General features: G+C 34.7%; 1 protein-coding gene across 5 annotated transcripts in view; it reads left to right on the plus strand.

Annotated features, from left to right (window-relative positions):
• RABGAP1L (RAB GTPase activating protein 1 like) overlaps positions 1-27,382 on the plus strand; it is a 724,498-nt gene that overhangs the window by 442,815 nt on the left and 254,301 nt on the right. For all 5 annotated transcript variants that reach the window (XM_072733070.1, XM_072733072.1, XM_072733073.1 and 2 more), the window contains 3 exons: positions 4,972-5,046; positions 20,506-20,631; positions 22,696-22,839. In XM_072733070.1, the coding sequence (XP_072589171.1) occupies positions 4,972-5,046; positions 20,506-20,631; positions 22,696-22,839 (345 nt within the window). The remainder of the gene's footprint in view (positions 1-4,971; positions 5,047-20,505; positions 20,632-22,695; positions 22,840-27,382) is intronic.

The raw sequence follows: 27,382 nt of genomic DNA on the forward strand, positions 1-27,382 counted from the left end.
GTTCATAACTCATTACTTTTTGTTGCTGAGGAGCGCTTCATTGTATGAATAGAGCACAGTTTTTTATACACTTTCCTGATAAGGGATATCTGAGGCTGCTTACAGTTTGGGGCTATTATAAATAAAGCTGCTAGAAATGTCTTAGCCCTATATCAATCTTTCTTGTATACATTTGCATTCATTTCTCTTGGGTGAGTATACAGATATGGAATTGCTGAGTTATAGGGTAAGTGTATGTTTAGTTTTCTAGATAACTGTCAAATTCTTTGTAAAACAAAGTAGTTTTACTGTTTTACCCTCCTACTAACAATGTTTGAGAATCCAGGGATACTAGCATTTGGTATATCAGTCTTTCATATTAGTTTCTGGTGGCTATGTAGTAATATCTCACTGTGGCTCTAATTTCATTTTAACTTGTTGACTAATGATGTTGAACACTTGGCCATGTTCTTATAGACCATTCATAGATAACCCTTTGTGAATTGTCTCTTCAAATCTTTTGTTTTTAAAATTGAGTTGTTTGACATTGAGTTGTAGGAGTCCTTTATGTATATGATGCAGAACTTTTTCCAGATATGTTTGCAAATATTTTCCCAGTCTGTGGTTTATCTATTTATTTCCTTGAATGATATCTTTTCATCATTGAAGCCTTTTTAAATTTGATAATGTATACTGTATCAGTTTATTTTTTATAGTTGGTGCTTCTGTGTCCTAGCTAAGAAACCTTTGCCTTCACCAAGTTACAAAGATACTGTTTTCATTGAGTAGCCTTATAGTTTTAGTTTTATGTTTAGAGTAATAGGCCTGAAATTAATTTCTGTGTTTGAAGTGAGGTAGGGATCAAGGTTCATTTATTTTACCCATATGGATTTCTAACTTTTTGAGCAATTCATTGAAACTATTTTCATATACTTACATGTTTACATATATAAACTATTTTCTTCATTGTATTATCTTGGTAACTTTGTTGAAATCAAATGACTTTATAAATGTGCTTATACTTCTAGACTTTTTATTGTTTACTGATCATTTGTCCTTGTATCAGTTTTATCCTATCTTGAATATTGTAATTTTACAGTAAGTGTAGTATAGTAAAGGCTTCTCTCGTTAGTCTCTTTTTCCCAGAATTTCCACTTTCACTTTCTGTTACCCAATCTGTGTCATTCTCCCCTCCAGTTTCTGACTGCTTTTGTTTAGCTCATCTTTGTCTTCAGGTAGCTCTTTTATGTATTTGCCCAGATACAGTTTAAATTTGTTGACAGAGAGAAAGTTGGTCCAGTAGGAGCCACTCCTCCATTACAGAAGTGGTACCCAGATGGTTTTTAAAAGTCATACTGAGCAGGCATCTGGCCAGAGATGCAATTAAAGCAAGGAATGGGGAGAAGTTGAGTGCAAAGAGGGGCAAGTTTTGAATAGAGGGACAGGATTCAGTTCACCTCAGTTAGGGAAGGCTTAGTTAGACTAATGCTAAACAGTGCTTGGGAGAACTCCAAGAGAAAGAACTTGCTAGAACACTGTTTTTGATTTTTTAATTTTATTTTTAATTAAAGATTTTATTAGAGAGAGCAAGCACAAGTGGGGGGAGGGCAGAGGGAAAGGGAGAGGGAGAAGCAGATACCCCACTCAGCCAGGAGCCCAGTGTGGGGCTCGGTCCTAGGATCCCGAGATCATGACCGAATTGAGCCCCCCAGGTACCCCTAGAACATTGTTTTTTAAATTGTGAATTATAAAAGCAATTTAGGAGGTGGCCTCTGAAAAGTCATTTTTGCTTCTAACCTAACTCAAAACCATACAACAAAAGAAAGTAAGATCATTGCATTACTGATTTTCCCTTTTATCCTTAGCTCTCTAATTAGAGAATAGTCTCTGGAGTCACTGAATTCCTACCTTCTCTATGATAGATCACGGACTTTAATTTTCTGTTGGACTTCTCTCGTAACACATATGATCATATAAACAGCATACTTCTCAATAAATGTTAAACATGCTTCTGTAAATAGATCAAACATTTGTTAAAATGATGTCAGGGTTAATGAAGCATGACGACTTTTAGAGATGCACAATTTTAAAGACTCCTTAACTGATATCTTTTATGGGGAAGAGGAAGTCTTGAAAATATATTCATCATTCATGTAACATGCTCTCTCATCAGCAAATCCCAAGAACAAGTTCCTTGTTCTTGAAAAGGGAAATGACAGAGCACTATTGGGAATGCTTTAAATTGGGATAGTATTAGAACCTTTTGCTTCTTTCTTTCTTTTTTATTCCTCTTCTATTCTCTCTGCCTATAACCCTTCTTCTAGCCCCTAATACACACACTCATGTGAGGTCTGGGTAAAAGTACAAATTAAGCAATCAGAACTATAAACTGTATAAATCTAAGAAAATTAAATAAGTAAAAGGATGCTAATGCATCTTTCAATTTTTAAAATTAGGCAGAGCTCTGGAAATTGGTGATAATGAAGAAAAAGCTCCTCTCAGATTCATTAGATAATTTTTCCATGATCAGATTTTTCTCTCATTAAGAGAGAGTGTGATAATTTCATCATTAGCAGAAGAAGGTTAAAAGAGAACAATAGTACTTCAAAAGACACCATTAAGAAGGGCAGGGCACAGACAGGGAGAAACTATTGACAACACATAGGTCTCACAGTGAACTTGTAAACAGAATGTATCAAGAACTCCCAAGAACCAACAGTAATAAGACAAACCACCTAATTAAACAAATGGGCAAGAGCTTGAAGAGACAGTCACAGAAGAGTGTATCAATTGCCTAAAAGCACATGATAATACACTCTACATTGTTAGCATTCATGGAAATGCAAATCAAAACTACAGGCATTTTTTTTAAGATTTTATTTATTTATTCATGAGATTATATATAGATATATATAGATATATATATCTATATAAATATATAGAGAGAATATATATTTATTCTCATGAATAAATAAATAATATATATATTTTATTATATATATAATATATGTAATATATATATTATATAATATAATTATATTATATTATAATTATATTATAATATAATATATATTCTCTCTCTCTCTCTCTCTATATATATATATATATAGAGAGAGAGAGAGAGAGAAGCAGAGACCCAGACAGAGGGAGAAGTAGGCTCCATGCAGGGGGCCTGATGTGGGACTCGATCCCTGGACTCCAAGATCACGCCCTGGGCTGAAGGCAGGCGCTAACCACTGAGCCACCCAGGGATTCCAAAACTACAGGAATTAATAAAAGGAAAAAGACTGTCAGTATCAGGTGTTGACAAGGATGTGAAGCAGTGAATACTCATAATTTGCTGGTGTGCATGTAATGTTTGTGTTACAACCACTTTGGAAGACATTTTGGCAATTTGTTATAAAGCTAACCATGCACTTTCATTTAAACCTTCAATTTCCACTCCTAGGTATATACTTAAAGAGAATGAAAATCTATATTCATAAAGATCCCTTGTGCATACATAGCAGCTTTATTTATACTAACTAAACATGAAAAACCCAAATGTTCAACGTGAGAAAGGATAAACAAATTGTGGTATGTTTACACAGTGGAATACTATTCATCACTGAAAAGGAATGACCTACTGATGCATGTAGCAATGTGGAGGAATCTCCAAAACATACTGTGCAAAAGTAGTAGCCAGGCACAAAAGTGTTTATATTATGTGTTTGTATTTGTATAAAATTCATTTAAAAATGTAAAATTCATTTAAAAATGCAAAGTTAATAATATATTTTGATAAAAATCAGACCACAGGTTGCCTGGAGTGGAGATGGTTTTGACTGCAAAGAGGCATAGGGATGTTGTGGAATGATGGAAATATTCAGTAATGATGGGGTTACATAAATGTAATTATAAATCTCAGCTCAAGGATTAATATATGCATTTCACTGAATCCCAAACCATTTCAAGAAAGTTGTTTGTTTTTAAGTAAAAAAATAGTTCCAGACCCATACTGTGACTACCTTGGCATATGGGAGCTACCACACTTAACGCTCCTCTCTTTGGTAACTCTTCCTAGTCATCTTTGATAACCACTGCCCTGGACAGAGACAATTTTTATAATCACAGTACATTTTATTAAGCACACTAAATGGAAAGCCCTTGGGACGCCTGAGTGGCTCAGTGGTTGAGCATCTGTCTTCAGCTCAGGGTATGATCCTGGGGTCCTGGGATCGTGTCCCGCATTGGGCTCCCTGCAGGGAGCCTGCTACTCCTCTACCTATGTTTTTGCTTCTCTGTGTGTGTGTGTGTGTGTGTGTCTCATGAATAAATAAATCTTTTTTTTTTTTAAAGATTTATTTATTTATTCATGATAGACATAGAGAGAGAGAGGCAGAGACACAGGAGGAGGTAGAAGCAGGCTCCATGCCGGGAGCCCGATGCGGGACTCGATCCCGGGACTCCAGGATCGCGCCCTGGGCCAAAGGCAGGCGCTAAACCACTGAGCCACCCAGGGATCCCCAATAAATCTTTTTTTAAAGTGGAAAGCCCCTCACTGAAATGAAGCACAACACATGGATGGGATACGTGGGATGGAATACATGTCCAGGATTCAAACTGCACGATTAAGTGTTTGTCTTTGCACTAACTCCCATATCAACTCTAGAACCTTCTCACCCTCTTCTACCCTTTGTTTCATCCTCATATGATCCCATTTGCCTGACTACAAACCATAATGGAGCTTTTAAAATTATATGCTCTGAGCATTTCTTTATTCCAGATTCTAAAGATGAACCTGAGGATAATGGGACATGTATACAATTACTTTAGGAATTGTACAGCATCTTTGGGGGATCTCACTGTGCTAACGACTCACATATTTACTTTGAAATATCAGTGAAATTGTGGTAGACACCCCAGGGTCAAGATCAAGCAGCAGCCTGATGTTTACTTATGCTAAAATCTGTGACTGTTTATAGTACCTTTTTCTCTTCACCTTTTCTCTAGGCCTACTCTGTCTACGACGAAGACATTGGGTACTGTCAAGGACAGTCCTTTCTTGCTGCTGTATTGCTGCTGCATGTGAGTAATTTTCCATGTGATAAATGGCACAGTGCTGCCAAGTTTATTTTATTTTCTACTTGGTTTTGTTCTTCTTTCCTATTTTCCATTTAGCTGATGGAGATTACACATGGCACATCTTTTTTAAAGTGTACCTTTGGTGATAAAGTAAGAGGTCTGATGTCAAGTACAGGACAGTTTCTCAATTGAATTAATATTCCTGACGGGGAATAAATTGCTTATTTGGAGTTTTTTTTAAATGAGAATCCTCTAGAATTAAGTCGATGTAACTGCTCAGATAGGAGCAGGAGTAGAACCATTATGAAGGACTATGGCAAGGAAGTCTTACCTTTTCTACAATTTATTTTTGTATACTCTTTTTACTCTCAGTCACCTTCATTTAATGGGACATTTATTGATCATCAGTCTGTCAGTGCTAGGTTAGGAAGTGGGATTACAAATATGAATAATTTATCACGTGTGTTCTCAAAGGCCTCGTGGTTTAAGATAGGGCACAAGAACTGTAGGCACACACTGATTATTTTTATTCTTTTTACGTGTCTTTATTGATTTTTCTGATGTTCACTAAAGAAGAACTGACAGTGTGCTAAGTAAAAGCAATACACAGAGTAAGAGTACAAAAAGGAGAATTACCCAGCCCAGCTCTGTCAGAACTTTCAGGAAAGACTTTCTGGAGGGGATGGTAGCCTTGCCTTGACAGAAATAATTGAGATTGGGGAAAGGTGGCAGTAGAGATAGCTGAAGAAGAGGAACAACATGAGCAAATGTATGAAAATACAGAAGGTCACAGCATATAAAGGGGACAATATGAAATTACAATTTCTGTAGGAAATGTATGTAAAGACAGATATGAAATAAAACTGGTCAGATGGGCAGGGACCAAATCATAAAGACTCTTGACTCATGTCAAGAAAGGTGGTCATTATTATTGAGTTAATGAGGAGCCATTGATTAGTTTGGAGAACGGAAAGGACAGTTAGATGTTCATTTCAGGGAAATTATTCTTATACCCTTGTAGAGGGTGAAATTAAAGGGGATAGGCAGCAGCACGGAGACCAGTTAGGCACTATCAATCTAAATGAGAGATGTTGAGACTGAGAGAAAAATAAGCTGAATTAAGAAACACACAGGAGGCAAAATTGGCAAGTTTTATGGAAGGGTTGACAAAAGAAGAGTAAAAGTAATGTCTAATTTTCTAGCTTTGGTGACTGGATAACTTATGGTATTTTTTTTCTTTGACTTGTGGTATTTTTAGCTGAGATAGAAAATATATCCAGGGATCCCTGGGTGGCGCAGTGGTTTAGCGCCTGTCTTTGGCCCAGGGCGTGATCCTGGAGATCCGGGATCGAATCCCACGTCGGGCTTCCCTGCATAGAGCCTGCTTCTCCCTCTGCCTGTGTCTCTGCCTCTCTCTCTCTCTCTGTGACTATCATAAATAAATAAAGATTAAAAAAAAAAAAAAAAAGAAAATATATCCATTGAGATTGAATGGAGAAAAATGATTAGGAGTTGATGATGAATTTTGTTTTGAATTCTTTGAGTTTGGGATATTTTGGGGACATCTGAGTGAAGCTGATGCTGAGGGAGAAATCACAGCTGAAATCATGAGAGTGCATTAGATCATCTAAAAAAAATGAATAGAATTCCAGAGCCCAGGAGTTCCAGATATTTAAAGAGCTTATGAGGAACAGGAATTCCTTGCGAGTTCCTGATTTTCAGTAGGAAGGAAGCAGTGAATGCTGTCAAATGCAGCAAAGAGGTCTAGAGACTTTAAAGCATTTCTTTTAGGTTTGTATTCTGGAAATGAAGAATGATTATAGTAGATTTATGGTCCTAATTCTGATCATTTGATTCCAATGATAATAATGATATATAGTGGTTTTGCTGTGATAAATCACTTTATTTAACTTTGATTTCTTCCTCTGTTGCATTATCCTCTTTATTATTATTATTAAATATTTTATTTATTCATTCTTGAGAGACGCAAGGAGAGAGAGAGAGGCAGAGGGAGAAGCAGGCTCCGTGCAGGGAGCCTGACATAGGACTCTATCCCGGGTCTCCAGGATCACGCCCTGGGCTGAAGGTGGCGCTAAACTGCTGAGCCACCCAGGGATCCCCTGCATTATCCTCTGTTTATGGTCTTCTTGATCTTTTCCTTGTTATCCTTCTTTCTTTGATATCTCCATGGCCCATCTTCTTGGTATTCCCTAGATTATCAAGCCACTGGCCACAATTTCCCAGAGCTCTTGTTCTGCTACTGAACCCACCTACTGTCTCACATAGTCAGCTCTCTGACAAAGGCGGGTGGAGACAGCACACAGGGACATGGGTAACATGTTAACTGAGGTTCAGAATCATCTTTCTTCTACAAAGAGCCTTTATAATGATTCTGATGAGAAGCCGAAGTTGAAGCCATGGGTGGTGAAATTTCATCTTCCATAAAGTAATCTTTGCATATATCAGTTTACCACTTTAGACCTGTAGCCCTCCTAATAAACACATTACAACATATTGATTAAACTTCAGTGAGAAGAACATCTGTCTCAGAAATCTGTTTTTAGATTTCACAGAGGGTTAAATATGAGTTCATATTTATTTGGAAATAGCTTCCCACAACAAAAAAAAGCCAGTGATCCAAATAACTAGAAAACTCAAGTACCTAGAATTTTTTTTGTACATTATCTCCTCTTATAAGAGTCACATGGCAAGTCAGCATTCTAAACTTGCTCTTCAAACTACGTCACAAGATGGACAGAAAGAAATTCAATCCAGTGTTCTCAAACTTTCTACAATAATAGAATTATGCAGTTGTTGCCGTGGCTTATAAAAATAACTAGAAATATATAAATAGATTCAGAGTCCTTGAGGAAAGTTTCACTAATATTCTGCATAGTGTTAATGAGAAACATATTATTGTAATTTTTAATTGAGAGTATATGCAATAATTCTTTTAATTAGCATATTCCAATAACTGACCAACCCATCCATTAAATAATTTGAATAAGAGAAAATAACTGTAAATTCTTTTTCTTTTTCATACTTTTGCCTCTGTAGGTAAAAGAATACAGTCTAGCCTAAACAATTCATCATATATATTATCTCAGGTTCTAGGGAGATACGTTATTAGGGTGTTACTGACTAATTTTTTTTATCAGTTACATAAGCAATTGCTTCTTTCTGCTGCCAGACATTCTTTGGCAGCTCCATATTAATCATTGTCAGAACCTGATTCTTTCGGGGATGCTGTCTTTTCCTTCACCATGGCCATTTATATTTCACATTCACTGCCTCAGAAGAAGGGAAGATCAAAAATGAAAGTATGTTCAAAAACTAAAGTTTAGAATTTTTAAGGTTTTCCGTTGTCTAAGCAGTTTTAAGTAATAATTAGGTTCTCTTTGTGCTTGGAAATTTCCCAGTGCTTTGATAATAGCTTTGCAATTTGTAGTATTTTAAGCAGTACAAGAATTGTTTATCACAGTAGATGCTATTATATCTATTGATAGAATTGCAAGAAATTTATCCTTTACAGTTGATCAAGAAAGCCATAGCACAGATAAGTAATATGATCATTATAGTATTAATCATTGCTTATTTGGAAATATATTTATAAATATACATATAGGAGGAAATAATTATATTTCCTTTTATATATTTCATTTATTCTAAAAATCATAAAATATTTTAAATAATTTTTAACCTGATATATTTTTCTAGCATATTTGCTGCAAGCATTTTAAAATTTTTTCTTGACCTTTGGAAAATCATGTTCCTTTTTAAGGTTAAATTACTGTATGTATATTACTATTGGCATGTATGGAAACTTTCCTACTTCAGAAAGGATTATTTTTGGATAGTCCAGAATGTTTAAAATTATTGAATTTTTTAAAAACACTATGACTTGGCAAATTGAACTTAAATAAAATATTTTTTTAAAAAAACCACTATGACTAGTCACAATTCCTTTGGAAACCAAAGACTTTATCTGACAAAGATATGCATACCCATCAATTCCACTCCTAGGTATGAATCTTAGTCAAATTTACACATATGTATACCAGAGTCATGTATTAGAATTTCCCTAGGATCAGTGTTTATAACAAACAACTCAAATGTCCACTTTAGAATGCCTAATACTAGAATTGTAATTAGACATTAAAATGGAAAAATTGTGATATATTTAATAGTAGAAAACTATATAACAATGAAATGAGTGTTTTACACTATATAAGTTAATGTGAATGAACCATACAAATATAAGGTTTAGTAAGAAAGCAAAGAATAACTTGGCATCATTTGGTATGATTACATTTAGCATAAAGTTCAATAGCAGACAAAACTAAATTCTATTTTTAGGATGTTACCTAGATAGAAAATACAAATAACACCAATGAAGTGAATACTGATAAAGTCAGAATAGTAATTTCTTGACAAATTGGGAGTCATGATTGGGATAGGACATAAAGGGATCTTCAAGAGTATTGAGAGTACTCTGTTTCTTAACTTGGGTGGTGGTTCCACTTGTCTATAATTTTTTGGGTTTATTTTATGATCAAGTTATTTATTAAAGTGTACATTTAGCTTTTATGCACTTTTTGTGGGTTGTATTTTAAATGAAATAAAGTTTAAAAATTGTAAATCCTTTACTGCAATCACCTCAAAAGAATAGGTTTAGGGTAAGATTTCACCAATGGAGTTAAGAAAGGAGAGAGAGCTACTTCTTCGTTTTCATAAAGGAATTCCACAGAATGCAGGGTATAAGATACTGACTTCCTGGTGTCTTTATATGTTTATGTAAGAAAAAGTATTTGTGCAATCATATTATTCAGGATTCTGCTACATATGACATAACCTTAACTCCAAGTATCTGAAATTAAAAAGGAAATTTATAGGTTCATATAATGAGGAAGTCCAGGGCAGAGATGATTTTGACATGGTTGGATTCAAGAGTTCATATTTTGTCATCAGGAATCTATGTCTCTGTATCTCTGTTCTGCTTAAATTTTTTTAAATTTATATGGGCAGGTCACAAAATAGGCAATATGGCTGACCTATCTTCCATATGTCTTTAACTTTACAACTTCATTTAAAAGGGACCATCTTTTGCTCTAACTACTACATGGAAAAAAAAAAAAAATCCCGGGAGGACTCTGATTGGCCCATTTTGGGAACCTGCTGCTATCCCTGAATCAATTACTGAGGCCAGGATGCTATGATATTCTGATTGGCCAGGCCCAGGTCTTGAGTCCATCTTATCGCTGATAGTTAACTAGATCAACTTCTCCCTACAGGGAAAGGGTTTTTGATTCCAAGAAGAAAATAGGATGCTAGATAGATATATATCACATTATCTAATAGTGATACCTTTACTACAGGACTTTTAGTGTATTTTAAAGAAGTCCTCCTATACTACCAAATCACTTTTTCCTTAAGACTGCAAGAAATTTTCCTGTTCTAAGTTAATTCTTGCATCAGTGCTTTTTTTTTAAATTTATTTATTTATGATAGTCATCACAGAGAGAGAGAGGCAGAGACACAGGCAGAGGGAGAAGCAGGCTCCATGCCGGGAGCCCGACGTGGGATTCGATCCCGGGTCTCCAGGATCGCGCCCTGGGCCAAAGGCAGGCGCTAAACCGCCGCGCCACCCAGGGATCCCCACATCAATGCTTTTGAGCCATTTCTCAACATCCCCCTGTGAGTAAATACAGTCAAGACAATTTACCTTTAAAAAATACTATCTTAGGGGGCACCTGGGTGGCTCAGTCAGTTAAGTGTCTCCAACTCTTGATTTCAGCTCAGGTCATGATCTCAGGGTTGTGAGGTTGAGCCCCTCATCAGGCTCCATGCTGGGCATGGAGCCTGCTTAAGACTCTCTTTCTCCTCCAAGAGCTATTTCAGAGCCCAACCCATAATCCTCCCTGATTGTGGAGTCAAACCAGTACAACTACCCTCCCTGGGGAATGTAGACCCTGACTTTGTTCACCTGAAAGTGATTGCAGAACCCAGAGAGTGGCCCCACCTGACAGTGGAACATGGGCCCTATCTAATCAGAGAGTCCACCCACTGGCCCTGCTTGATTATTGAGCACAGCCAGTAGCCTCGCCCAACTGTGTAGCCCAGCTAATACCATCTCCCCTGACCTTAGAGCATAAGCAGTGGCCTCATTCAACTAGACTCTGATAGCAAGCCCTGCTTGCCAGTGAATAATATTAATTGGCTCATCCAGTACCCTAAGCTGAGCTAACTGGTGAAGATCTTTTCATGCCAAACCAAACTTGTAATGTTTGGAAGAGGAGACTACTTACTCAAGTATGCAAATAACAATCCAAGGAATCAAGAATCATGAACAATCAGGTAAACATGACACCACCAAAGGAAACTAATAAAGCTCAACTAACTAACTCTAAAGAAACAGAGAAATATTAACTGTGTGACAAAGAATTCAGAATAATCCTTTTAAAGAAGTTCAGTGAAGTGTAAGAACACAGGGATCACTAAATAAAATTAGGAAAACAAAATGAAGTTGACAAAGAAATAGAAACCATCAAAAAGATTCTAAAGCTGAAGAATACAATGACTGAACTGAAGGCTTTAATAGAAAGCTACAACACACTTAACCAAATATAAAAAGAAATCAGTGAACTAGAAGATAGGTCATTTGAAACTATTAAGTCAGGGGAGCAAAAAGAAGAAGAATGAAAGGGTGCCTGGGTGCCTCATTTGGTTAAGAGTTTGCCTTTGCCCCAGGTCATGATCTCAGGGTCCTGGGATTGAGTCCCACATTGGGCTCCCTGCTCAGGAGGGAGTCTGCTTCTCCTTCTACCCCCTCCCCCAGTCATGCTCTGACTCAGTCTCTCTTTCCCGCTAATAAATAAATTTTTAAAAATCTTTAAAAGGAAAGAAAAGAAAAAGAATGAAAAAAGTGAAGAAAGCCTACAGTAAAAAAAATAAATTAAAATAAATTAAAAAAAGAAAGCCTACAGTACTTATGGGACACAATCACATGAAACAGTATATACATTATGAGAATCCCAGAAGGAAATGAAAAAGGGACAAAAAGTCTTTTAAAAGCAATAATGACTATAAGCCTCTCAAACTTGGGAATACCAAAGGAATTCCAGATTTATGAGGCCCAGAAGACTCCAGATGGTTAGAATCTGAACAGGGTTCAAAAATCAAAGGGAATTTTGAGAGCAACAAGAAGAAAGCTACTCATTACATACAAGGGAATTCCCCATATGACTATTCAGTTTCTTAACAGAAACATTATAGACCAGGAAAGAGTAGGATGATATATTCAAAGAATGTATTGAAAGAAAAAGAATATAATACCTAGTAAAGCTAACCTTCAAAAATGAAGGAAAAAGAAAGACTTTCCTAAACAAACAAAAGCTGAGGGAGTTAATCATCACTAGATCTCCTTACAATAAATGCTAAAGGGTGTTCGTTCATCAAGCTGAAATAAGTGTATGCTCATTAATATTGTAAAAACATATGAATGTATAAAATTCACTGGTAATGGTAATTATGTAGTCAGTCTCGGATTTTGTAATATATAATGGTGGTACATAATTCACTTACAACTCTTGTGTAAAGTCATAAAATATTAAGAATAACCATAACTATAATAATTATTTCTACACAATATAAAAAAAGATGTATACTGTAACATCAGTAACCTATAAAGTGTGAAGTAGGGGAGAAGTAAAAGTTAATACCTTTACTTAATAGTTTCTGTATACTACCAAAGTTAAGTTTTCATAAACCTAAAATAAGATATTTTAAGTAAGTTTCATGGTAACCACAAAGCAAAAACTGAAGTAGATTCACCAAAGATAAAGAGAAGAGAAAGCATAACAACACAGAAAGTCATTAAATCACAAAGGAAGACAGCAAGAGAGAAAGCAAGAAACAACCTACAAAAAAGTCAGAACACAGCAAAATGTCAATAATGAATTGTTACCTATTAATAATTACTTTGTACATAAATTGATAAATTCTCCAAAAGATACAGAAAAGCTGATTGGAGGGGGGGGGGGGGACAAACAAACAAGACCCAGCTATGTGTTGCCTATTAAGAGACTCACTTTAGTCTTAAGGACACACATAGACTGAGAGTGCAAGGATTAAAAAAGATATTTCAAGCAAATGGCAGCCCAAAGGGGATAGAGGTGGCTATACTTAGACAAAATAGACTTTAAGCTAAAAGAGGTCAAAAGAGACAAAATCATCATACAATGATAAAAATGTCATCGGAGATATAACAATTAGAAATATGTATTTGCTCAAATTGGAGCACCTAAATATATAAAGCAAATACAAATAGAACTAAAAGGAGAAATGAACAGCAACAATATTTGGGGACTTTGATACCTCACTGTCAGCAGTGGGTCATCTAGGCAGAAAACCAACAAGGAAACAGCAGATTTGAATAGCACCTATAAACCAAATGTAATGAACAGGCATATACAAAACATTCCATCCAACACCAGAATACACATTCTTCTCAAGTGCACATGGGACATTTTCTAGAATAGACCATACGTTAGACCACCGAAACATTGCAAGAAATTCATTAATATAGAAATTATATGAAGTAGCCTTTGTAAGCACAGTAGTATGAAACTGAAAGTAAAAGGAGAAAAGGTTGAAATTTCATGAATATGCAGAAATTAAACAACAGACCCTTGAACACACAGTGATTTAAAAAAGAAATCATAGGGATCCCTGGGTGGCGCAGCGGTTTGGCGCCTGCCTTTGGCCCAGGGCGCGATCCTGGAGACCTGGGATCGAATCCCATATCAGGCTCCCGGTGCATGGAGCCTGCTTCTCCCTCTGCCTGTGTCTCTGCCTCTCTCTCTCTCTCTCTCTGTGTGACTATCAAAAATAAATAAAAATTAAAAAAAAAAAAGAAATCATAAGAGAAGTTAAAAAATATCTTGAGAAAAGTGAAAATGGAAAAACACTCTTATCAAATGCAGCAAAAGCAGTTCTAGAAGAAAGTTTATTGTGATAAATGCATGAGTCAAGAAAATAATCATATCTCAAATAACCTAATTTTATATCTCAAGGAAGTAGAATAAGAAGAACAAACTAAGCCCAAAGTTAGTAAAAGGAAGAAAATAATAAAGGTTGGAACAGAGTAGCAAACAGAATTGAACACCACATTAAAAGGATCATACACACACACACACACAAAAAAATAAAATAAATAAAATAAAATAAAAGGATTATACACCATAAGCAAGTGGGATTCATCCATGGAAGGCAAAGATGGTTCATACAAAAGTCATAAATGTGATACATCACATTAGTAGAATAAAAGATAAAAATCATCTCAGTAGATGCATAAACAGCATTTACAGAATTCAACATTCGTTCATGATAAGAATTCCCAATAGATTGGGTAGAGAATGTACCTCAACATAATTAAGGCAGTATATGACAAGCCAATTGTTAACATCATACTCAATGGTGGCAGGTTAAAAGTTTTCCCTCTAGCCATACAAATGACCAAGAGGTATCCATGAAAGATGGATAACATCACTAATCATCAGGGAAATGCAAATCAAAAACACAAATATTAACTTACATATATTACAGTGCTATTATCAAAAAGACAAGAAATAACAATTGTTGGCAAAGATGTAGAGAAAAGGAAAGTTTTGTGTACTATTAGTGGGAGTGTAAATTGGTGAAGCCACTGTGGAAGATAGTATGGAGGATCTTAAAAAAATTAAAAGTAGAACTACCATATGGTCGAACAGTTCAACTTCTGGGTATTTATCCAAAGGAAATAAAAACACTAAAGCAAAAAGATATATGTACCCCTGTGGTCATTGTAGTATCATTGACAATGGCCAAGATATGGAAACAACCTAACTGGCCATTGATGGATGAATGGATAAAGAAAATGTGTCTCGTATATGAAAGAATGAAATCTTGCCATTTGCAACAACATGAATGGACCTTGAGGGCATTATGCTAAGTAAAATAAGTTAAACAGAGAAAGACAAATACTATTGATCTCACTTATATGTGGAATTTAAAAAAAAAAAGTTCATAGACATAGACAAATTGATAGTTGCCAAAGATGGAGGTAGTGCTTAGGGGTGCATGAAATGGGTGAAGGGAGAGTTAAAAGGTGTAAACTTCTAATTATTAAATAAATAAGTTATAAGAATGTAATGTACCGCATAGTTAAAAATACTATATTGGTATTTGAAAGATGCTAATAGAGTAAATCTTAAAATTTCTCATTGCAAAAAAAATGAGCTGTGTATGGTGACAAATGTTAACTAGACTTGTGATTATTTCACATTATATACAAATATTGAACTATTATGTTGTATACCTGAAACCAATATAATATTATGTGTCAATTACATCTCCACTAAGAAAAAGAAAAAGAGGGATCCCTGGGTGGCTCAGCGGTTTGGTGCCTGCCTTTGGCCCAGGGCACAATCCTGGAATCCTGGGATCAAGTCCCACGTCGGGCTCCCGGCATGGAGCCTGCTTCTCCCTCCTGCTGTGTCTCTGCCTCTCTCTCTCTATGTCTATCATAAATAAATAAATAAATAAATAAATAAATAAATAAATAAATAAATAAATAAATAAAAAAGAAAGAAAGAAAGAGAAAGCTTTTTCTCTAAGAACCAGGAACAATACAAGGTTGCCTACTCTCACTACTCCCATTCAAAATAGTACTAGAAATCCTAGCCAGAGCAGACAGCCAAGAAAAAGAAATCATAAATATCTAAATCAGAAAGGAAAAAAAATGAAAGTGTCTCTTTTGCAAATGACGTGATCTTCTATATAGAAAACCCTAAAGACTACCAAAAAACTATTAGAACTAATGAACAAATTTAGTAAGATTGCAGGATATGGAATCAACACACAAACTTCACTTCTGTTTCTATATGCTTAACAATGAACTATCTGAAAAAGAAATAAAACTATCCCATTTACAATAATATTAAAGAATTAAATATTTAGCAATAAATTTAATTAAGGAGGTGAATTATTTATACACTGAGAACTACAAAACACTGATGAAAGAAATTGAAGACGACTCAAATAGAAAGTTATCTCATGCTCATGGATCAGATGAATTGGTAATGTCAAAATGTTTATACCAAAATGTTTATAACCAAAGTCCATCTACAGATTCAGTATAATCCCAATGGCAGTTTTTCAGAATTAGAAAAAATAATCTAAAATTTGCATGGAATCACAGAAGACCCTGAATAGACAAAACAATCCTGAGAAAGAAGAGCAAAGCTGGTGGTATCACACTTTCTGATTTCAAACTCTATTACAAAACTATAGTAATTGAAACAGTATGTTACTGTCATAAAAATTGATATGCAGACCAGTGGAACAGAACTGAGAGCCTAGAAATAAATCTACGCATATATATTCAACTAATATTTGACAAGGAAGCTAATAGTATTTAATAGAGAAAGATAGTTTAATAAATGGTGTTAGGAAAACTGAACAGCCATATGCAAAAGAATAAAAGTGTACCCCTATCTTACATCTCTCATAAAAATTAAAATGGATTAAATATTTGAACGTAAGACCTGAAACCATAAACCTCCTAGAAGTAAACATAGATTAAAAAAAAAAACTTATTGACATTGGTCTTGACAATGATTTTTTGATTATGACATCAAAAGCAAAGATAAACAAGTGGGACTACATCAACTGAAAAACTTCTGCATAGCAGAAGAAACATCAACAAAATGAAAGGGCAGTCTACACAATGGCAAAAAATATTTCCAAACCACGTATCTGAGAAGGGCTAATATTCAAAACATATGAAGAGCTCCTATAACTCAAGAGGAAAAAGAAAAAAACCCAAATTACCCAGTAAGAAGATGGGCAGATGACTTGAGTAGACATTTCTCCAAAGAAGATATTCAAAAGCTAACAGGTATATGAGAAGTTGCTCAGAATCACCAATCATCATGCAAAACAAAAACACAATGAGATATTGCCTCAAACCAGTTAGAGTAGCTATTATGAAAAAGTTAAGAGGTAACAAGTATTGGCAGGATGTGGAGAAAAGGGAACCTTTGTGCACTGTTGGTGGGAATGTAAATTGGTGCAGTTACTGTGCAAAACAGTATGGAGGTTCTTTGAAAAATTAAAAATAGACTACCATGTGATCCAGCAGTTCCACTTCTGAGTATATATCCAAAGAGAATGAAATTACCATCTCAAAATGATATTAGCACCCCCATATTCATAGCAGCATTATTTACAGTAGACAAGACATGGAAACAACCTATGTGTCCATCAGCAAGTGAATAGGTACATATAATGTATATACATATAATGGAATATTATTTAGTCATAAAAAAGGAAATCTTGCCATTTGTGACAGCGTGATTGGACCTCAAAGGCCTTATGCTAAGTAAAATAAATCAGAAAAAGACAAATACTGTATATTAGTTATAGGTGGAATATAAACAAACTGAAGTCATAAAAGAGAATAGTCTGTAAGTTGCCACAGGGCGTGGGGGAAATGGGTGAGTGGGGTGAGTGAGGTGAAATAGTTCAAACTTTAAGATATAAAATCAGTAAGTTTTGGATATGTAACAGTTTCGTGACTATAGTTGACAATACTGTATTGTATATTTGAAAGTTGCCAAGAGAGATCTAAAAAGTGTTTACTACACACACAAAAAAATTGTAACTGTGTGAGGTGATGGATCTGCTAACTAATCTATTGTGGTCCTCATTTTGAGATTACATTGCCCAAAGCTAGACATGAAGGATAATAGCTCTAAGACTCCTAACTCTCTTAAATATAAATTTTTTAAAAATGAAGGTTATAGACTGGGATTGTCCATTTTATTTGGGGTGATCAAGTTCAAACTTACAAAGGCTTTTGTTTTTGGAGAACATGTATTAGATATATTGTTTGTGAGAGAGAAACGGATGGAGAGAGAGGAGAAGGGAGCGGAGAAAGATGGAGATAGAGAGATGGAGGGAGGGAGAATTTAAGCTCCGTACCCAAAAGCAAAGCAGAGATTTATGTTCATTTATCATTTTCCTGACTAATTTGCCCTGGTCATATCCAGCCATTCTTCTACTTATGCTCTAACTGTGGTGATATCTAACTCCTCATCTACACATCCTACCTCTCATATCCCAGGATTTCTGTGTCAATGTCAAAGTCAAGGAGAGTTGCCTATTTACTAGTCCTTTGGGAAGATGCGATAGCATTACTTTTATATCCACAGGGCCTAGCACAGTGCATGCATCTCTCATGTTCATGTATGAATACTAAAAGGCATTTAAACCTTTTATTTGCTTTAATGGTTTTACCCATGCAAGGCAATAAAGGTTTATCCCCTTTATAGGTTATCAAATGATAAAATATTCAACTAAACATCATTCACTTAGAAAAAAATAAGCGAATTGGTTCTCTAGTCCTGGCTATGGTTATTTTACAAGAGCGCTTTTGTATGACCATTTTAATAGAGATCTGAGAGGAAGTAGGAGAGGCTTAGACCATGGTGGTGAGAGTAGTATACCATGCATATGCAAATTAGTGTCACTTGAAGCTTCAATGACAGAACTGTTGGGGGAGGAAGAATACAGAGCACTTGTATTCTAAGTATAAGCTGAAAAATACTTGTTGAATTGAACACCTGGGGTCAAAGCCCCAAATACCTCATAGGTAAAAAAGAAATAAACAAATGTTTAGAGAATTAAAATGACAACAACTGGGCAGCCCTGGTGGCTCAGCGGATTAGCACCACCTTCAGCCCAGGGCCTGATCCTGGAGAACCAGGATGGAGTCCCACGTCAGGCTCCCTGCATGGAGCCTGCTTCTCCCTCTGCCTGTGTCTGCCTCTCTCTCTCTATGTCTCTCATGAATAAATAAATAAAATCTTTTTTAAAAAAACAACAACTAAGTGTACTTACTTTAGGAGGTTTTATTTAATTAATACTGTATTTCATGGTTTATTAGAAGAATTAGAAGTGGCCAATTTGTGTAGGAAATTTAAAAAACAGTTACATTTCTAAGTGAGTAAATAGAACTCTACTTGATTCAATTATTTGGGTGGGAATTTAGTCTAAGAAAGGAGTCTAATACCATAATCATCCAAGGTCAGACTTTCAAAGAAGTGATATTGAAAGTAAATGTTTACTGGGGTCCCTGGTTGGTGCAGTCAGTTAAGCATCTGCCTTCAGCTCAGGTCCTCATCTCGAGGTCCTGATCTCAGGGGCCTAATCCCAGGGTCCTGGGATCAAGCCCTGAGGCTCCCTGCTAAGCGGGGAGGGAGCCTGCTTCTCCCTGCTGCTTGTGCTCATTCTCTCTCTTGCTCTCTATCTCAAATAAATAAATAAATAAAATCTTTATTAAAAAAAAGTGAATGTTTACATAATAGTTACATCTTAGGACACTGAGTTAAAGATAAAATCTTTTTCTATTTGCTTGATGTAATTTCTAGAATATTGGATATGTATCTTTCTAAATCCCTTCAGTTTATTGATACCACAATTTAGAGATTTGTTCCTTGGATTTTAGATTTCATTCTCTGTTCAGATAAAAATGCCTCTGGGAGGGGTATATTAGATTTTGCCATTTAACTCTTAATGATAAAAGTTCATAAAATTCTTTCCTAAAAACTTTGTGTAGAAAGAAAACAACAACATCAAGAAGACCATGGGAAGACAGTACCTTATTATCAAAATGAAAAATACATTTATCCTTTGACCCAGAAATCCCTCTTTGGGTAATATTATTGAGGGGGGGGGGAGCAAGATGCATCATAATATATATAGAATATTATGTGGGAAAGGGAAAAAATAAAAAGAAAGTGATTCTTTTATTTGCATAAAAAAACACTAGCAGGATACTGAGAAATTATTGAGCGTAATTACAGGATTATGCCAAAGAGGTGGGGATCAGGTCCGGGAATTATTATACAGAGGTAAGACTTTTACCTTTACATACTTTTGCATTGTATTGATTTTTTAAATCATGTGACTGTATTACCTGTTTTTAAGATGGCTTAATGAGGGCAGCCCCTGTGGCGCAGCAGTTTAGCGCCACCTGCAGCCCAGGGCATGATCCTGGAGACCCTGGATCAAGTCCCAGGTCAGGCTCTCTGCATGGAGCCTGCTTTTCCCTCTGCCTGTGTCTCTGCCTCTCTCTCTCTCTCTCTCTCTGCATCTCTATGAATAAATAAAGAAAATCTTAAAAAAAAAAAAGATGGCTTAATGAATGAATTAACAGGATGATTAAAATTCACAAAAGGATGAAGTTCATGTCCAGTAAGGAAGCTGGAAGGTTTCAACACAAATTTTACCAATATTGCTGCAGAGGGCTGGCTCTGAGGAAATTAGCTATTAATGCAGAGGACTAATAACAGGAAGGAACTTTTCTGACATTCTGGCCAAATGCCATTCAGTCATGTTTTATATAAATCTATTTTCCTATAGATGCCAGAGGAACAAGCATTCTGTGTTTTGGTGAAAATCATGTATGACTATGGTTTACGAGATCTCTACAAAAACAACTTTGAAGATCTTCATTGCAAGTTCTATCAGTTGGAAAAACTAATACAGGTAAATAAAATTTAGGCTTTTGCCACTCAAGGATTGAATTACAGAAAAAGTAATAAAATTGATGAACAATAATAATTCATGAAAGTTTAATGGAATTCTACAGAAAATGTAAATACATTTGGTTTCTGACCAGTATCTGCATTGGTGTTAATATTTATTTAACCATTTGATCATTTTTAAAATAGCTTCCATTGTAAATATTCAATTTTAATATACTTTGAAGTGTGAATATAGTGAATTAAGTCTATGAAGAGATTTCTGGGTATTGTTTGTAAAGAAATGAAGATATTTACAGAATAAAAGTTGAAATACTTAAGAACTTTCCCTTCCGTAATTATCACTAGTGCCATATTAGGGCCACATGTAGAGAACTCTTGAAAGAAATAGAAAAAGAATTGAAAAAGAATAACACTTAAACACTTTAATGTGAGGACATATTTAAATTTTTTTCTCATGTAATTTCTTGATTTCAAACAATGTTATTGTTTTATAATATGTAAATTTATATGTATGAGGAACATATCATTTTATATATGTCAAATATTACATAATAAGAAAGATTGTGAGCAAGGGCAAATTTTTTGACTAGTGCTGATAAAAGGAATTACTGAGTAGCTTTGAAATGCCACCTGAAGTTGGAAATCTTAAATTTACAATGGGTCTATATAACATGTTTATATGGCTTTCTCTGTAGGAGGTTTGAGAACCCAAGAGAAGTGTGAAGTAAATACATGAGTGGATAGATTGCACATTGGGGAAAGGTAAAGTGGTTAAGGAGGAAGGTTAGTCGGTCATGGCAGTAGAGACAATGGTAAGAGTTTGTTGGCCTGATCTGTCAGCGCTCTGTAGGTGTCTGAAGAGGAAGTGGAGTCAATGGGAGACTAAAAGACTAGAACAAAGAAGACAGATTAGCAGTGAGTTTAAACTCTACTGGGAGAAGAGAATGTTGGAGGGTAGAAAACCTAAAAGAAGAAATAGGGGAAAGATGTTAAATGAACTATAAACCCAATGACATATGGGCATCAAGGAGAAAAAAGACTATGTAGAAGAATCTGGTAACTATGGATATTGAAAGCAGTGGGCTCTTTTTTAGAGGTCTAAGTAAATATTTGAGATTATTCACTTTTTTACCTTTTATTTACAAAAGTTTACATTTTTTTGAAGGTCAGTATTCTTAAGAGCTTTGAGAGTCAAATAAATGTACCTGATAAATGAATAGCAAGTTCATGGTATTATGAAAAAATCCAAACACATTCTTCTATTAGCAATCTTTGACTGGATGACCTTTGGACACCCCATTTAAAGTACCTGATGGGTAACTTTGGGTGCTTTTCAAAAAGCATTTTGTACAAGAAGTAGGGTTTTTCTTTTTGTTTTTATGATGTTTATGAAAACAAAACTAATGTGGGCTTTTAGATGTCTTTGCTTTTCAGTTATAGGAATAGCTTTGCTAATACCCTGCCCTTTACCTTTCATGCTTTTGAAAAGCATTTACCTGTGTAACTTGGGAAACAAAGGATAAGCATAATAGGAGACATCCAATTTCCTGCATTATATACTTGCATGATTTCTATAGTTTGTCATTTTTAATGTCAAAAATAGATTGTTTTAAAGTCTGGTGATGTTTTGGGCTTTTCTCAATACCCCCAAAATATACTGAAGTGATATCATAGATCCCAGATGGTATTGGTATTAAGTGGTCTCCAAAGAGAGGATATATTTCTTTCCTAGGTAGTAAGGTAACCCATTTGATCAGGTGCTAGATTTGACTCTGGAAGGATGACATTCATTAGACTACAGAGTGTTCTGTCAGAGTAAGTATTTCCCAAGAAACAAGAACAATCAAGTGAGCAAGAGGTGATCTTTGTTATTTGTTTATAACAAGTCTTCTTTATTTTCCTTGATTATCCTACTCCCAGTGCTCATCTCCTATTACCACTTCTGTGTAGTTACATAAAATTCAATGAATGGTGCAAAAAATCAAGAGTGCTCATAGAAAGCTTGTCATAAGTTGCAGTTGTAAGAGGAAATAAAGCTTCCCAATTTTCCACTTTAACTTTTTAGGAGCAGTTACCGGACCTGCACCACCATTTTTGTGTTCTGAACCTGGAAGTTCATATGTATGCCTCCCAGTGGTTCCTCACTCTTTTTACAGCCAAATTCCCACTCTGCATGGTCTTCCACATCATCGACTTACTGCTTTGTGAGGTAGAGTGACTGCATCTCTCATACCTAAGCCAAAATAGAGAGTAGTTTCTATTTAAAATGGTTATAATTTTCTTTCTTCATTTTATTTTTCCCTATACGTAACAGCCATAAATACTGACCAGAAAGTTCTATTTGAATTTTTAGTAAAGATTATTTTAACTATAATTTTATTATTTGTGAGAAATGAAAATGTTAAAGCATATATAATTCCTACACAGTAAGATGTGGTAGTTAAATTTGTGTAATTAAAATTCATAATAAGCCTTTATCTGTGTAATAATGTATTACTAATATAAAGGATAAAGGACCTTTAAAGTTATATAAATGAATTCAAAATCAGATGTTTTTAATAGTAATGCAATTACACCCTAAGAGTGAATAGAAATGAAAATTGCATAGTAATTTATATTTTATTTTATTTTAAACTCCAGTTTAGTTAACATACAGTGTTATATTAGTTTCAGGTGTGCAATATAGTTATTCAGTAACTCCATACATCACCTACCACTTCTCACAACAAGTGCACTCCTTAATCTTATCCCTATTTTACCCATCCCTCCACCCATCCCCTCTGGTAACCACTAAGTTTGTTTTCTAATTATATAGTAATTTAATCCTTAATTCATATTTCCATTGCACATGATGTTTGGGACTCCTACCAGATAATAGTAAAGTTATGCACTAAAGCTTCTATACCATTTATTTCCATAGAATATTTCAAAAATTAGTATGCAAATTTCTTAGATATCTGATTTGTTTCATTTATTACTTTTAGTTCCTTATATGGCTACATTTATTCATTTTATTCTTTTAAAGAAATAAGCAACATTATGCATGCATATATTATATGCTGCCAATCAAAATGTTCAACAGTCTTAGCAGTGATACAAAAGTTTTTAGATGAGAATTTTTTTATTTGAAATATAAATGTATGTAAATTATAGCTGTCTTACATTAGAAAGCTGGAGTAGTAAAAAATATAAGCCTAATATAATCTAAACAGTTTTGTATTACTACATTTCTTTTCATACAAAGTTTCCTTTATTAAAAGTCTAACCATTTCAATTATATTAATCAAATTTAATCAAATATTTATAAAAAAGATTTTAAAAGATAAAATGCATAAGCTGTACAAAGCGTAATTGTTATTTTTCAGTCTATCACAGCAGTAACCATTTCATATGCAACGATAGTTGGATTTTGCTCTTCAGAGGTTCTAGTTGGAAGTTGCACAGTACTTGAAAGTTGCAGAGCATTTTGTAAAGGTGTAAGATTTTAAAACATTTGTAACATGTTTTTTAAAAAGATTTATTTATTTTATTTGAGAGAGAGCATGGGTAGAGGTAGGGCCAGAGGGAGAGAATCTCAAGCAGACTCCCTACTGAGGGAGAGCCGGAGGCAGGGCTTGATCTCACCACCCTGAGATCATGACTGAGTCAAAATCAAGAGTTGGATGCTTAACCTATGAGCCGCCCATGTGCCCTCATTTGTGACATACTTTGATAAAGAAAAGTTGAGCGATTTGCTGAGGGTCACAGAATGAGTCTCCCAATTCTGAATATAGAACAGCTGGCAAACCTGATTGATAACACAGTGACTCACCTATTTGTCTTACTTACAAATTAGTTTCTAAAATGGATATCTAGGGATCCCTGGGTGGCGCAGCGGTTTGGCGCCTGCCTTTGGCCCAGGGCGCGATCCTGGAGACCTGGGATCGAATCCCACATCGGGCTCCCGGTGCATGGAGCCTGCTTCTCCCTCCACCTGTGTCTCTGCCTCTCTCTCTCTCTCTGTGACTATCATAAATAAATAAAAAAAAAAAAAAAATTAAAAAAATAAAAAATAAAATGGATATCTAAATTTAACCTAAATGAAGAATACAGATTTAGGAGCTAAAACTTTATTCATTTCGAAATGGTGTTACCACATTATACACAAATTTAGACATTTGTACTAAAAATTCTACTTTGCCTGGTTATCCAAACTGATATCATGAACAGTTCTGACTCCTCAAATTTAGTGCAGTACTCTCTGAAAGTAAAAACCAGATTTATATCTTTGACTTCTGTGATCTTAAAGTAATACTAAAATTTCTTTTTGATAAATAAATATTCATAGGTCCTATTCACTGAATACTGTGCTGAGTTTGGTATTTCATGGTATTTATTTAAAAAATAGGAAAGTAAGGGTATGACATTTTAACAATTTTGTATATAGTAGGAGCTTGCAGAAGTTAATACCATTGCTTCATATTTTTTGCTGAAAGGGATTATCTACTTTCATACTAGATTAGTTTTATGTTTATTATAGAAAAGAGAATGAAATTAATATGCTCACACCAGTTGAATTGAATTTCTCAGTGTCTTTTGGCAGAATAGTAACACTATCCTCTAGTTCACTGGAGTAATGACTTTCTAAAATCATCTTTATCTGAATGATTCCATACCTGACACTGGAGCATTGTCAGTGGGTCTTCTGGAACCCAGATTCATAATTTCTCAGGAAATGTATTTTAAAGATACTTGAATTTCTAATACATGCTAATAAAATTAGCAACATTTATGGTAGGGAGAAGAAAATTTATAAGTGTTATCACTTACCAGCTGTGATTTATAATTACAATGTTCGAAAGATCTTAATGTTTATTAAAATTAATAAGAGCATCATAGATACTACTTTCCCTTCCCTTAAATCTGTACTCTGTAGCTGTTTAAGGAAGTTGCATAGCTTCCCAAAACATGGAGTAAGTTGTAATCACAAGATCATGGTAACCTGGGAAATAAATAATAACATCCCTTAACAGTTAAAAATAAACTTTATTGGGAACAGTATCAGGATATTCATTCTTTCCACTAACTCATCTTTGTCAGAGGATTATTTTGCAAAGGAAATTTTTAGATAAACTTTTATTTCCTGCCTGTCTGTGTTCTTTCTTTGCCCCTTTCCTTCTTGTAGTTAATAAAATATTTATATCAAAGCTCTTCTTTCATATGTGGTAAAATATTCTAAAAGAAGAAATGATAACATAGTCTTAAATAGAAACATCTATAGGTATCTGTTTTTGTCATATTCTCTTTTTTAGAAAATGATTCAAATATTCATGGTTATGAATTAATATTTAGTTACAAATGGAATGCTAAGAAATTCTCAGATGGAAAAGTTGATTTTTCAAAACTGATCATTTTGACCAAAAAACCTCCAAAAACTAAACAACAAAAAAATCAGTCTTTTGCTCAGAGATCAGTCCTATTGCAAAGTGAGAAAGACGTTGAGCTGGAGACTTGTAGAAAGCATATCATCCTCTCATGCTTTTCTAAGCTTATGTGCTTTTAAGGATTTTTTCATTCATTCTAAGGTAAAAAATGTGAAATTAATTTATTAGCAGAAAATTTGGGAAGAACTTCAGTACACTTTGGCAATATAGTCTGAATCAAAAACTCCTGGTTAACAATTTTATTTAGAATGTTTGTATAAGCCTTAATATATGGTAACTCAGATTAATTCCCTTATTTAGTGAGGACAATGACAATAGGATTCTTTTTATAGAAAGAGAGAGAAAGTGACATCTGAGTGCATGGTGGGAGAGGGGCAGAGGAAGAGAGAGAGAGAGAATCTTAAGCAGACTCTCTGCAGCTTGAGGTGGAGTTCTGTCTCATCACCGTGAGATCATGACCTGAGCCAAAATCAAGAGTCAGACACTTAACCAACTGAGCCACCCAGGCACCCCAACAACAGGATTTCAAACTAGAGTTTGGGGAAAAAAAAACATTTTATTATACTGAGATAGATGGAACTTCTGTTTTTTTTTTTTTTTAGATGGAACTTTTGAAAAATGATCATCTAGCCAATAATTGAAATTAAATTTATATAAAAAAAACAAAATCTTCTGTGTTTTATTATCTGTCTGTATGTGGAGAGATAAGAAAAAGGATAGAAGTATTAACAATTATAGTATAAATATTGTGCTCTTAACCCACTAAGAATAGAACATTGCCTTTTTAAAAGAACTTTTTGTTAAAGTGTAACAGATTAAAAGAAAATTGCAAAAATTAGTGCAAAACATTGATGAATTTTCATAAAGTGAACATAATTTATGTAACAAGCAGCCAGATTAAAAAAAAAAAAGGAAAACACTGCCTGCATTTCAGAAGCCCTCCTCCCCTTCACTGCCCCTGCGTTCCCTACCTCTCTGAGGAGTAATCACTGTCCTGACTTCTAGCACTGTAGCTTAGTTTTTATTGCTTTCAAACTTTATTTAAAGAGTAATATAATATGAACTCTTTTCATCCAGGTTTTTCATTTATCATTATGTTTGTGAGACTCATCCATGTAATAGTTGCATCTAGACATGGTTCATTTGTTCCATTGTATGGATTATATTACCATGTATCCATTCTTCTATTGTATTGTTGATGGGCATTTGGGTTGTTTCCAGATTAGAATTATTATAAATAATGTTGCTATGAACATCTTGAACTTGCCTTTTGGTAAGCATTCAAATGTACTTCTGTGGGTACCCATCTGGGAGTGGAATTGCTGGATT

This window comes from Vulpes vulpes, chromosome 13 (genome assembly GCF_048418805.1).
Source record: "Vulpes vulpes isolate BD-2025 chromosome 13, VulVul3, whole genome shotgun sequence".
In the NCBI taxonomy this organism is placed as follows: Eukaryota; Metazoa; Chordata; class Mammalia; order Carnivora; family Canidae; genus Vulpes; species Vulpes vulpes.